Source organism: Mytilus californianus, unplaced genomic scaffold (assembly GCF_021869535.1).
Source record: "Mytilus californianus isolate M0D057914Y unplaced genomic scaffold, xbMytCali1.0.p SCAF_1, whole genome shotgun sequence".
Lineage (NCBI taxonomy): Eukaryota > Metazoa > Mollusca > Bivalvia > Mytilida > Mytilidae > Mytilus > Mytilus californianus.
The window spans coordinates 83,656,151-83,670,509 of record NW_026262581.1 but is presented as its reverse complement, the minus strand read 5'-3'; the positions used below and the strand labels follow the sequence as shown (position 1 = coordinate 83,670,509).

Sequence of the window (14,359 nt, the reverse complement as noted above, 5' to 3'; positions counted from 1 at the left end):
GGTTCAAACGTTAACTTTGATCGATAACAACCCCCTAAGGAAGAAGGAAGTTATTCAACCAATTCAAAATAATGTTTTACTCATTTTTTTATATTATCATTATTGCAAATATGAATTCTTTTAATCCAACGTTTTTTTGCAAGTGTGTATGTGTTATGTGTAAAGATGTTAATAATTGCAAGAAATTTAAAGCATGTGATTCATGTGAAATATTACTACTCAATGACATGTTAATAATTTGACATGTAGATTTAAGTTTCACAGTTTCTCTGGTAATTGGATGCCAGAAGGGGGCCATTTTTAACAGTTAACCTTTTAAATTATATGAAATTGGAGATACTGGGAAAACCTCGATAAAACAGCAATCCAACAAACAAACAAGTCATTATTTTTACAAATAACAACAAATTACAAAATGTGTATCTAATGATTGACATATAGAGTATTAATTTGATCATATTCGTTCGATACAGAAGGAGTCGTCAGATCCTGATATGTTGACATATTTTCCATTCTTGAATCACAATTACGCCGCTCAAAACTACAAAAAAAATGAGAATACTGAGTAATCACTAAATCATTCATATGATACTGGTTGTTGATGAATGATTTGGAATGGTTCGCAGTTTATTAATCAAAACATGATTTGATTTTTGAGTGCATTTTACTATTTAAACCATTGTATTTGACTATTCTGAATGGTATCGAAAGTGGAAATATGGTTGACAGCGACACTCAACAACGTGTACCTTTATCAACAGATCTTATACAAGTGTTTTGAAAACGTCTTAGATGGAATGTTAAGAGATATTAAAAGAATATATAGTATGATTGCACAGGCATTTGCCTCTGAAAAAAATCTATATATGCTTTAATGTAACGCAAGGAACCCAACTCGTATTTTTGAGAAATGACAATCGGTCTCGAATTTTCGTTATATTTCGATTCCGCGATTGTCTATCATACTGAAACTTGTTATGTTGAATTATCTACAAAATGATGAAAGGCACGATCATTCCTGTTGTCGGAATAATTCGTAACATTTCTTCTAAGTAGGTCAACAGTAACTGACAGCGAAATGGCAATGTTGATTTAGCCTGTTCTACATCATTTTGTAGGTAATTCATTGTAGATTTACCACACACAAGTGTCAGTTGGATAGGCAACCGCGGAATCGAAATATAACCATAATAACGGAAGACCGCGACCGAGTATCATTTCTCATAAATGCGAGTTTGGAACCTTCTCATAATAATTTAAAAATCAATTCTTAGATATCACTGCTTCTTGTTCTGTGGGATGGGGCAGGAAGATTTAACAAATGAAATGTCTGCCCTTGCAAGACTTAAAAAAAATCATGCCGGAAAAAGAACGAATATTGACATAAATTAACATAAATTATTCGGCCTAGCAGCATATCAAAAGTTACAAATTTCGTCCACAAAATATTCTCCTGTCACTCCCCCTCCCCCATGCAGAAAATCAAATGGCTGTCCCCTTCAAAATTCAAACTGTGTTTTTTATGTTTGGTCTTTAAAACATACGTTATAATATGTGTGTATTACATGTTAGTACTGGTGCATTAATTTTCAAAATACTTACCAATTTGTGGTGTTTGTAGTGTTCTTATTTCCTGAAAAAAAAAGACAAATAATTTGTAATCCTAATAAGTCAATTCTATTACCTTCTTAAACATTTAAAAATTAAAAATAATAATATGATATTACACATGTTTAAATTTTATCATCCTTTCCTCGATTGTGACATCACTGAATAAAACTATAATCTTCAACAGATTTGAAGTTACCATTAGCAACACAACGGGTGCCATTAGTGGAGCAGGGTTTGCATAGCCGGAGCACCTACTATCACGCCTGGTTTTTTGTGGGGTGTTTTGCTAAGTTTTTAGTTCTCTATGTAGTGTTTTGTCGTCTTTTGTATTTTTTGTTTATAGAATTGTCAGTTTCTCTCAATTTAAAAGGTTTGAATGTCACCTTAGTATCTTCAGTCTCTTTTGTATAAACATAGTATTCAGGATTAAGTTCAGTATGTACATGTACAATTCTTGATTTTAAATGATGTACGGGTTATACTGTATGTGAAAATACAACTACAAACCAAGTTTTTTATCCACAAAATCCCGAAAACCTTTTAATTTGTTAAAGACTTCGTAGGCTGAACAAGATAGCTTGTCCCTCCTATATGTATCTTTTTTTAAGTCTGAAGATTGGTGTAACGATACCAATAAGAGATAAACTATACGAATAAGATGAAAGGAAATTTTATTGACAAATTTTGGCCTAACAAATGGCCCTCGTCAGTGTCAATTCTTTTTTTTCTAAATGTAATAGAATAAAACGAGTTGTTTGTGTGTTAAGGACCGAATACGGGTAACCTGATTTATTTATTCTTAAATCCTATACTTTGCCATATACATTATATATATACTTAAGGACTAGAGGTATGGTTGCCAATGAGACAATTATCTAACAGATACTAAACGATGAGGATGTAAACCAGCGACCTGATGGGTTTGGTTCATTGTTGAAAGCTGTACGGTTACCAATAGTTGCTTACGATCCACGTCATGTTGTCCCTGATGGACTGTTGTCACACTGACAATAATATCACACCCCTTCTATACTTACACAATAGTTATTGAAAAACTGGTCATTATCGTGATATATGGACTGCCCACAGGACAGTGGTATTGACTGAGACAGCGACTGAGCCGTAGGTCATTATCGCTGTCTCAGTCAATACCACTGTCCTGTGGGCAGTCCATATATCACGATAATGACCAGTTTTTCAATAACTATTATGTTTATTTCATTGAGAAACCATGTTTTTAAAAAAATTCATAAATTCAAATTGTTCAAAGTAACCTCGAGTTAATGTACGATTTCTATAGAAAAGAGTAAAGATCAGTCATAGTATTAAATAACTATAAGTCACTGCCATTCATTTGAGTGCAATTTTTCAGTATATGAATACAAAATAAAGTTTTCTATAATTTTATAATTAACAAAAACATATGGTAAACAATTCAACAACAACTGCAATATAAAATGAAAACAGGAAAATGTTTAACTGGAAAAAATCTTCATAGTTATACATGTATAAATTTAGTCTTTAGAAACATAGAAATTGAACACTCCACCCGATACATTTTGAATATTAACGCTATGGTCATTTCTGTTGCACATGGACTCTTTTTTTTGAGTAATTGTTTTGAACATTGTTTTGTGATGCACTAATTTCTTTCAGTACTTTATCAAAGTCTGCGGACTCACTGATGAAACTGTCATCGAGAAAATCAATGTCACCAAGTTGCATACATGTACTAGACGCATTAGTGTTTTGAACAGTTTGTGGTACTGCAATGGTTGTTGGTGCTCTAATGGCAACAGCATTTCCTGTCGAAGGAGAAATGTTATTGACAGTGCTTATTGCATTGTTCTCGGTAGACTGTACATGTATCTCTGTCTTAGTATTATATAATGACGACGCAAGAGCTTTGAACATCTTTTTCTTTTGTGGGAGTGAAGAGTCCCTTGAGTAGCTTTCAATGCTTTGTAGTGACTTGTGCTTAGATACATTTTTGATTTTTCTGTCCTCGAAACCACTTTCACTCAGAGTTGAATGTGATAGATGTAGATCGGATTGAGTGATTAGTGTATACTTTTGATAATCCCGCACAATTAGAGATTTTCACCATTAATGCACCTAAAGTATTTTTTCCAAGTGGTTTGTTCTCAAACCATGTCTCATCTTCTGTATGGTAATTCGGTCGCGGACGCTGAAAAAGTACATCACAGTTAGGGTTCAATTTCCCTAAATAAAAAAGGATAAGATGCAACTGGACACAAGTCGCTATCCTTTTCTTCCTAAATGATCCCACCGGACGAATCCTCTACATCAGTGTGATGATTTTTTTGTCAATTCTGATTCATTTTTTTTTAATGAATTTCTGACCCGATCCGTCACAATCAACAACATATGAAGTTTTCGAAAGTTCTCTCAGTCCTTCCCTTCCTCTACGGCAGCAAAAAATCATGAGATCAAACCAAACCTTTCGGATTAGGACTACTGGATCTGTTTTCCAAGTTTTGAAAAAGTCACAGATCTTTGCCATATCTTCATCGTTTATCACAGGTTTGTGGGTTACATCACCAAGACCACTTTTTTTCAAGTCTACACAAACAGCCTCAAACATAGCCTTACTACGGGTAAAATTTTCGCCGCTGATAAAGTTGATCTCCCGTCTACGTGGCGGTTCAGTGTAGTACCTGAAAAATTAATGGCACATATAAATACATATTCAACTTACTATGTTTTGTACATTTATCATGTTCATACATGAATTAAAGCTAGTTATTCAATTTGAGCTGCAGTGTACTCCCACCAAAAAAACAGGCCTAACCAGAAAATCAAATGGAACGTGCCTTAGGAACATGTAAACAAATTGATTCTGGTTCAAAATGCATTGATATTCAAAATTATAAACATACATATAATCCTTAATACACATTTTACACTTGCACAAATAAAGTTCCAGAAATATCAACCCCCATTATTATTTTGGCAAACTGTAAACATTCACAGATGATGGAAGAATATGCAACTCGAGTGTACCTACATGTACCTTTGAATACCGGCCCGTATTGACCTCAAGCTTTGAACAGCATATTTTTCTCCATTCTTGTTCCTCAGTGATGGATAGAATTTTTCAAGCAGTTAATCAAGAGCCATGTCGGGTAGCGGGTCAATGGCCACTGTCGTCTGGTAGCTCGCCGCTGTCATGCAATAATCATGAAAAGTCTTGACTGCAAATTTGGTGGCTGCTTTGGTGCTTTCAGCATTCTTGTTGCTGAGTAGTATATCTCTGTCAGCTTCCGAAAGTACAGCCCAACGGTCATTAGAGTTCTCTGTACTAGCAGACGTGTCTTCCGATTCAGCCATGTTCATAACTGTAAACTGTAAACTGTAAACACGTCTGAATCGCGATTGCGTTTTATTACGGGACCTCACTCAAACAGAGAAACCACGCCCCACCGGTCATTAACATGTAAAAGTCTGTTAACGACCGGTTTTCCGGTCCGATTTTTTCTGTTAAAGACCGATAGAAAATATTACTGAAGAATAAAGAATGTCATGTGGCCCCTTGTTATCCAATGAGAGAAGCTAATTCTTAACCGATATGAAATAAAACGTATTAATAAACATATTTTATAATTATTCTTCTTCAACTTCAATGACACACATATTTATATTTTGCATCTATGTTGTCAGATTTCGTATTGTATATTTGTGACACTCTATTTTTGTGCTAAATTTTATATTCAAAACTATCTAATTATGTTGATTTCTATTACAGTTTATTAACGTGTACATTTCGTGTGTACCAAGCATATTTCATTATTCAATACTAATGATCTCGAAATTCACAATGAATTTAAAATGTCCGAAATATTTGTTTACACCTGAAACATGTTAGATTATAAATCTATATTTGTCAATACTTATGGTCAAGATTAAACTAAAATCTTACGGTTACTCAATGTTTCTATTTGATCAATTATCTTTATGTTCAATAAATACGCGTGTACATAATTCTCTTTAATAAACGGAATCAATCAGTTATCTATTTTTTATTGACAAAATGACCATTACAAACTTTGTTGTTAGCAACGCTATTTTGGTATTTAAAGAAAGTTTAATTATTATTAAAGGACTCCGTTTTGGATATGCCAACGAGAGCACATGTACTGCGTTCGGATTTTCCAACGCAATCAGATATATTGTTTTTGTTTTAAAATTACTGATTTGTATAACACTGTTATTTCATATTTGGACTCTATTAAATGAATTTGGACTTGACCAATTGGTTTACGTTTATTGAATTGGACTGCCGACTTGGCTGTGAATGAACTGTGATATATTCCAATCTATTATCTAAAACCCAATATCTCATATATTGGTATCGAATTCAAAACATCTAACCTGATATTACAAATTCTTATCTTGTAGTCCAATAACAGCCGACTACAGATACAAAAGCTAGTTTCCCCAGCTTCAACACCATCTCACAGACGGGATCCCACTCAAAGCCATTCCGGCAAATATTTATCTGGAAACGTATAAATTCTTTCTTGATGTATTTTTGTCGAAGATTTGGATAAGGGTTGCCAACTTAAAACCAATCTGTCGAATGAATTAATCAATCCATTTAAAGGTTGAGACCGTCATTTACAGGGTATTTTTGTGTTGTTTGTTTCTTATTATTAATATTGTTTCATTTAATTAATAATTATTTTGTTTACCTCTCTTTTTCAAAATTCGTCTTCTTGTAAACACGACCAACCAAATAACCGACAGGAAACCTAACATACATGTACATCCTCCCATGAAATATCCAAGGTTATACAGAAAAACTAAGTCTACCCCCTTACTAAAATATGGAAAAAATAAAAATATAATATCAAAATCTTAATTTAAGCATAAAAGGCTTATGTCAAAATTTCACAAAATTCCTTGAAGGTTTGACAATTAAAAGTTATTACTTTCTAGAAAACTTTAACCCCAGATTGTATCCTAGTGTTAACTGCGAAATTGCTAAATCCATTTATCAGAAAAATACGGAAGAATGAAGAAAAACAAATATTTTCAAAATTGATACTGTCTTTTGATAATTAAAAACGTCATGAAAGATTGACAAATTTATTGATGTCTGAAACAACTTTAATAACAGAATGAATCTAAATGTTGACGACGCCGACGATGGATGTAGGATCGTGTCTCAACATTGGATTTTCAGTACATACAGTCTGTGTATACCTTTACATAGGAAGAGACCTCACTGTGGGGATCGCCATGTCTCACTTCCGCGACAAAATTTCGCAAGCTCGACAAAACGGAAATCTTAAACAAGCATATAATTTGTTGTAACCCTAGAAAAGAGAACGTTTAGACTTTTGTAAATATACCATGAAACCCCGATAGTCATCTACATATTTGAGTTGTGGTACTCTTCTTCAATTTGTTTGATTTGCTAAATAGAATAAAGGACATCAAATCGAAATATTAATTTCTTTAAGATTTCTTTTTTTAGCCGAAGTATTTATTATAGCTTAATATTGTAGCGTACCTGGTACATGTAAGATACAACCATGTATCCATCCAATCTTTCACAGGTTACGTTAACACATCCCTCACACAATCCACGGCAATTAAATCCAAAATAACCATTATTACATTCTGAAACATCAAACCTCATAAATAGTTTGCATTGCCTTATTTCTTTACGCTAGTTCTTGTTGTATCTGTCTTTTGTGTGTGCTTGTGCACTTGTGTTCATTGCATTTAGTTATATTGTTCCCATCCGAGTTTTGTTTTCTAAGTGTAATGTTTTCTTGTTTAAAGTTATTTCGATAATCGTCTCTTATTATTGATGTATTCTAATGAATCATGCAATTCTGTTTCTGAGACATTGAGCATACAAAATAAAATTATCTGTTGGGAATCGAGTATATATGTTTTTAATTATAACACCAAATCGCTACAAACCTAAATTTTTAGATATAGTTCATTAAATTGTCCACTGTATGAATAAATCTTAAAGTTGAATATTCTAAGAATAGCCGAGTCTGAAGATTTTAGAATTGGTTCTTTATTTATATAATAATTGTAGTGGTTTCTATTAATGTATGTTGTCCCAGTTTTGTTGGATCTTTGAACGTTTTTGTGTTTCATAAGAACAATATAGATATCGGATGACAGACGAAAAGCAACTGATGGAAGACAATGAAGATCGTCTATTGTTTTTTTATGTCATTTGGCAAATATTACATGCATATCACACTTAGAAATTATTAATATAGTATGAATTTGAATCGACACTCTGAGCCAGATTATTATCATGCGAGTTGACAACCGAGGTAAGAATCCACAGGAAGACACGTCACACTACCAGGTCACATTATTCTGAAAACGAGCAAACCAGTATTTGCTCTTACTCCAAAATCCTGCTAACATAGAAGAAAATAACAGCAAATACAAGTTTTCAAGTCTTTGGTTGACTTGTAATCGGTCGTGGCCGCTTATTTATCCATCATTCAAAGCAAAATTGACACATATTTTTATTAAACAACTGATTTCTACAAGATGGGAGAAGTTCATGTGACAATATTCCTAAACCCAGTGAAGCCTCATTTGTAATATTATTATAAGTTTACTAATGTATATAATCACAAAAGTTACACTTTATACAGCATAGTTGACCGACTGATCTAAGGCGCCGGACAGAAAACAGGCAGTGCTGCAACGATGTCTCCGATGGAAAAACAAAATAATACTACCGAGTATTTGCAGATAAAACATTATTTGTGGCTTCGATAATCAAAGTTAATAATATTGGTTAATAAACGTTATAAAAGAGAGGAGAAAGATACCAAAGGGAAATTCAAACTGGTAAGTCGAAAACCACTTGACAACGCCATGGACGAGAAACGACCGAAAGATAAACAACAGTATACAAAACACAACATAATAAAGAGTACAAATTGTCAGATCCTAGTTTATTTTTTTCATAACTTGGACATAATTATATAATTTTTCAAATTTTAAATTCCATATATACAAGATTGAAAAACATTCAAGAAAATGGTTTTTTTACTTGTGTATCGTACTATAAAATTGTATTTTTTTTTATTTCTGCTACGTTGTAATCACCTAAATTGTAACCAGTTGAAAGCAACTAGCTCGTAATATAAGCGGATAAGTCTATCTTATGAAATATAGTTGGAAACTATTAAATGATGTACAAAGGTTAGACAAAGTTAACTAATTCAGTCGGGTACTTTCACATGAATAAAATGTTTCTTACTTTCGTCACACGAACCACCATGCCATCCTTTTTTGCAGCCTTCATAGAAGCAGTCGCCATAAAATTTGTTACATGGTTTGTTTAGGCAGTTACATGTTTTTGTACAATTGGTTCCGAAGTTCCAATCTTTACAAGCTGCAAAACAATACAGTTTTGATTAGCTTCTCCATATATTGTCACAGTGACAGAAAGGAAACATATTACTGATTTTCTTTCCAAAGAAACATTGTTAGTGCATGTAGAAATATAAATCGCATTTTTTATGTAGTTGTCTTTACTAATCTTTCTGTTTCCACGTGAGCCAGATATGTGCCAGTCTTTGGTCCGTTGATGTATTGGCATATTTCATACATTTTAATGGATTACCTACACAGTAGATCGTTCACTACTTTAGCATTTGTCAGTTTCCTCATACATGTATATGATGAAAACCAGTTTTCGTTGTTTATGTATATATGCACTAATTGTACAAAAGCTTGTAGCTAGAACATACACTATACAAACTTCAAAATAAAGCATTGTTGTAATCAAACGTATTATATAATATGTAATTATCATATAAGCATTAATTTCTTACTCGTATTGCAGTATCTTCCATATTCATAGCCTGGCTTACATCCACTGTTATCAAGGCATATACCATCAAAACGATTACACCAATCGTTAATACAACCATCACATGATTCAGAACAATCAAATCCAAATTTCCCTTTGCTGCACTCTGCAAGTTTTAATTCAAGATTTAACATTTGAGCATATAACATGTTAGATCAATCTCTAAGTTTTAATTTCAATTATGTTTCATTCACAAACTTGCAACACCTAGCTGTCACAATATTCGCAATTGATCTTTCGAGTTCAATTATAACTGCATTGGTAAATCAACAGTTGTAGATGAATAATTACTATTTCTAGCTGTCACAATATTCGCCAATTGATCTTTCGAGTTCAATTATAACTGCATTGGTAAATCTACAGTGGTAGATGAATAATTACTATAAGATTTCTTTTAATATATACATTGCCGTACTTCTATGACGACCCACATTGCAGATTACAAACACCGTTTTCATAAATTCGATATTTCAATTTTTTCACTGCACATGTTTCTTCACTAATTCTAATCTGCAGACTTGTTTTTTTTTTATGAGTTGTAACATTTACTTTCCAACGACAATACAGACAAACTTATCGATCCTTTAAATAAACTTATTCTAAAAGGTTACCAATTCAACACTGTCATTAGATCTTTGAATATTGTTTTTATTGGTATTAATATTGATTTTGTTATCAGTAAATTAAAAGCAAACTAAATATTATTGTTATATACATAATATGGACTTTCATGGATCTACAATCTGTCGACTCCTGTATCTTGGCATTGCACAAGGTCATGTTTTTCTCTGCCTGTTTATGACGTCTTTACACTAAATCCATTGGATGTTGGATGTGTACTGATTGATAATTTAGTCTTAGATGTATGATTTTTTTTTATTAGTTGTTATTGGCTTTGAACTAGCTGTCAGTAACTGCGAGTACTCTCAGATCTGTACTTAATGTCTTTTTATTGTTGGGATTTTCAAGTATCCGTTCACGTCCACTGTGTATTTTTGTTATATGTATTTCTATTTGTATCCATCTGATGAGTTAAGCCTTTTTCAGCTGATTTTTATAGTTCGTTCTTATGTTGTACTGTTACACCACTGTCTCAGGTTAGGGGGAGGGTTGGGATCCCGCTTACATGTTTAACCCCGCCACATTCTGTATGTATGTGCCTGTCCCAAGTCAGGAGCCTGTAATTCAGTGGTTGTCGTTTGTTGCTGTGTTACTTTTTTGTTTTTCGTTGATTTTTTTGTACATTAATTAGGCCGTTAGTTTTCTCGTTTGAATTGTTTTACAATTGTGATTTCGGGGCCTTTTATAGCTGACTATGCGGTATGGGGTTTGCTCATTGTTGAAGGCCGTACGGTGACCTATAGCTGTGTCATTTGGTCTCTTGTGGAGAGTTGTCTCATTGGCAATCATACCACATCTTCTTTTTTTTTATATAAACAGTTATTTTAATTCGATATATATCCGTTTGAAATCTTTGAAAAAACATTATTGTATTCAGTCAAAAACTATATCGTAGGAACATTTATAAGGCGATAGTGTATTGTCGTTCAATCGTAAAGAGGAAAGACGAGAGTAACGGAATTGGGAAGGATAGTACATTGTGGTTCATGATTTAGAACTTGAAAGGTTGTAACAGCTTCCCTTTAAAATAATAGTGTCTAACGACTTTGTGTATTAACTGCAAGAAGAAATCGAGGAAAGGACACAGTATAAACTAAAGGCTCCCAAGAGCCTGTGTCGCTCACATGTATCTACTGTGGTTTTGGAAATCATGTAAAATAAGGTTAAAATCATATAGATACCCTAATAATGATTGAGGACAAGTTTGGTTTAATTTGGCCCAGTAGTTAAATTAAAAGCAGACGATTTTTGAAAAGATTTACAAAAATTACCAATAAATTGCAGAAAATAATTTTAAAGGACAATAACTCCACTAAGATGTCAATTGCCAATTGGTCATGTTAACTTATTTGTAGATCTTTCTTTGCTGTTTACAGTATATCTCAATCTATAATGATATTCAAAATAATTAACAAAAAATAAAAAATTTCCTTTCCTTTTCTCCAAAATTTATTTCACCCAGGGCCTGTATAATGCTGAAAATGCATTTAAATGTTTTGATGGAACACCCCTCATAAAAAATTTGGGCAGGGATTCCCCTGACCCCGACTAACCCGCCGTGTCTGGGGGGCATTCACCCAATATTAGTATGCTGAAAGATATAAAAATGGTTTATAGAAAAAGTCACACTGAATAATTCTGAAAATGGAACATATCAAGGAGAAATTATTAGCACCCTCCCCCCCCCCCCCCCCCCCTATAAAAAACTGCACCCCCTGGAAAAAAATCAAGTCATCCCATTGTAGTCTTACAATAGTTAATGAAGACCCCTCCCTTATCATTATTTAAATCAGTTTTCAAGTTGTGACCATTTGAAATTGTTTTTTTTTTACAATTTTCACATAGACTTCTATAGTAAACCCCTCTGTTCTATTTTTACCAATGGGGATCATGTTGGTTGTAGGGCAGGGTCATCGGATACATTTTTCAATCAAGATACTCTATTAATAATTGTGGCTAAGTTTAATTCCAATTGGCCAAATAGATTAAGAGGAGAAGATTTTTGTAAAAGATTAAAATAATTTACGAAAAATAGTGAAAAATTGACTTTAAAGGGCAATAACTCCTTAAGGGGTCAATTGACAATTTAGTCATGTTGACCTGATGAACATTTTAACCTCGTTAGATTTGCTCTAAATGCTTTAGTTTCAGTGATGTAAGCCAAAAATTGCATTTTACCCCTATGTTTTATTTTTAGCCATGGTGGCCATCTTGGTAGGTGGGCGCGGTCATCGGATACATTTTTTAAACTATATACACTATGAATGATTTAGGCCAAGTTAGGTTTAACTTGGTCCAGTAATTTCAGAGGAGAAGATTTTTGTTAAAGATAACAAAAATTTACGAAAAATTGTGAAAATTTTACTTTAAAGGGCAATAACTCCTTAAGGGGTCAATTGACAATTTTTGTCTTTTCACCTATTTGTAGATCTTACTTTGCAGAACATTTTTGCTGTTTACAGTTTATCTCTATCTATTATAATATTCAAGATAAAAACCAAAATTTGCAAAATTTCCTTAAAATTACCAATTTAGGGGAAGCAACCCAACAACGGATTGTCTGATTCGTCTTAAAATTTCAGGGCAGATAGATTTCAACCTGATGATCATGTTAACTTTATCAGATTTGCTCTTCATGCTTTAGTTTCAGAGATATAAGCCAAAAAATACATTTTACCCCCATTGTTCTATTTTTAGCCATGGCGGCCATCTTGATTGAAAGGGTCAAAGGCTAAAAATTGGAACATTACAAAATGTAAGCAACTATAGGTCACTGTACGACCCTTCAACAATTAGCAAAACCTATACCGTATAGTAAGCTATAAAATGACCCATCGGATACATTTTTTTAAACAATATACCCTTAGGATGATTTATGCCAAGTTTGGTTCAATTTGGCCCAGTGGTTTCAAAGGAGAAGATTTTTGTAAAAGTTAACGACGACGACGACGACGACGACGAACGACGGACGACGGACGCCAAGTGATCAGAAAAGCTCACTTGACCCTGTGGGTCAGGTGAGCTAAAAATTGGAACATTACAAAATGTAAGCAACTATAGGTCACTGTACGACCCTTCAACAATGAGCAAAACCTATACCGTATAGTAAGCTATAAAATGACCCAAAATGACAAAAGGCAAACAGTTTATAAAAAAACAATGGCCTGTCGTTTTGAAACAGTGTGGCTTGAATTATTTTCGATATTGTTTACACTATTGCGAAAAGCAATGTCATTGTTGAAAGTTTGAGACTAGGTGTGGCTACAAAAAAATACTAAAGAATCATATGCCAACAAATATCGGACTTCAAATTGTGCTAAGGGTGATCAAGCCTTTGACCCTTTCATATTTTTCATATTTTAGAAGCACTATTTTGTATTGATCTGTTTTGGTATTTTTTTCATCTGCAAGATCATAACATGCAGAGATGATTTATCGTCGTCTATGCATTTTTGTTTACAAGTTAATTAACCTTTTGTACAGTTGAATCCTTCCCATCCTTTGATACATCCTCTATCACATTCTCCTGTCGCATGATTACAGGGTGGCGATACGCAATTGTTTGAACAGTTTCGAAGACATTGAGCACCAAAGGAACCATATGTTCATGCTGTAAAATTAAAACATCTGTCATTCCCTAAATAATTAGTTTTTGATTTATAAAAAGTGCTGTCTAGAAAACACAATAGGACCATCGTCAAGATGGTAAGCCGTTAAATGTTTCGTTTCAAATTTGAACTTTGCTCTTACTATTAATATTTACTTTTAACGACTAATGGCTTGTTGCATAAACAAAACTATATTCCCCTTAAACCTTTATTTTATTCTCCGTACTTTCATTTTGAACACGTTGTCACATGACTGTGTTATTTCATTTAGTGGGCATCACCATGTGGGAGTATATTTATTGATATCACCTTGGTCACCCGAATATATCAACGATCATCTATGCAACTGAAGTAGATTGCTCGTGTTAATCTATTTGCTAACATTGTATAAACTGATTAATCGAAAACAAGAGAAAAGGAAGTCTTCCTATGGTGAAGGTAAGAAAATGAAAAGCTTGTTTACGCTGATAACCAAACAGATTTAAAGAAAAAATCTGAACCACAACAGTACATCTTTGGTGCATGCTATAAAGGACTTTCCATTGGAGTTCGGTATTTTTGTTATTTTACTTTTTGATAAAGAAATTTTTGGTGGAAACGTACAAACAAAAAAAATAACTCTTTTAGTTCC

General features: G+C 33.3%; 1 protein-coding gene across 1 annotated transcript; it reads right to left on the bottom strand.

The window, feature by feature from the left end:
- Positions 1-5,477: 5,477 nt before the first annotated feature.
- Positions 5,478-13,722, bottom strand: LOC127738178 (protein draper-like; the record flags this gene model as incomplete). The annotated part of the gene is made up of 4 exons (XM_052249334.1): positions 5,478-5,483; positions 7,148-7,257; positions 9,462-9,605; positions 13,593-13,722. Coding segments are annotated over 4 exons (390 nt in total), but the record flags the coding sequence as incomplete, so codon positions are not given.
- Between the last annotated feature and the right edge of the window lie 637 nt (positions 13,723-14,359).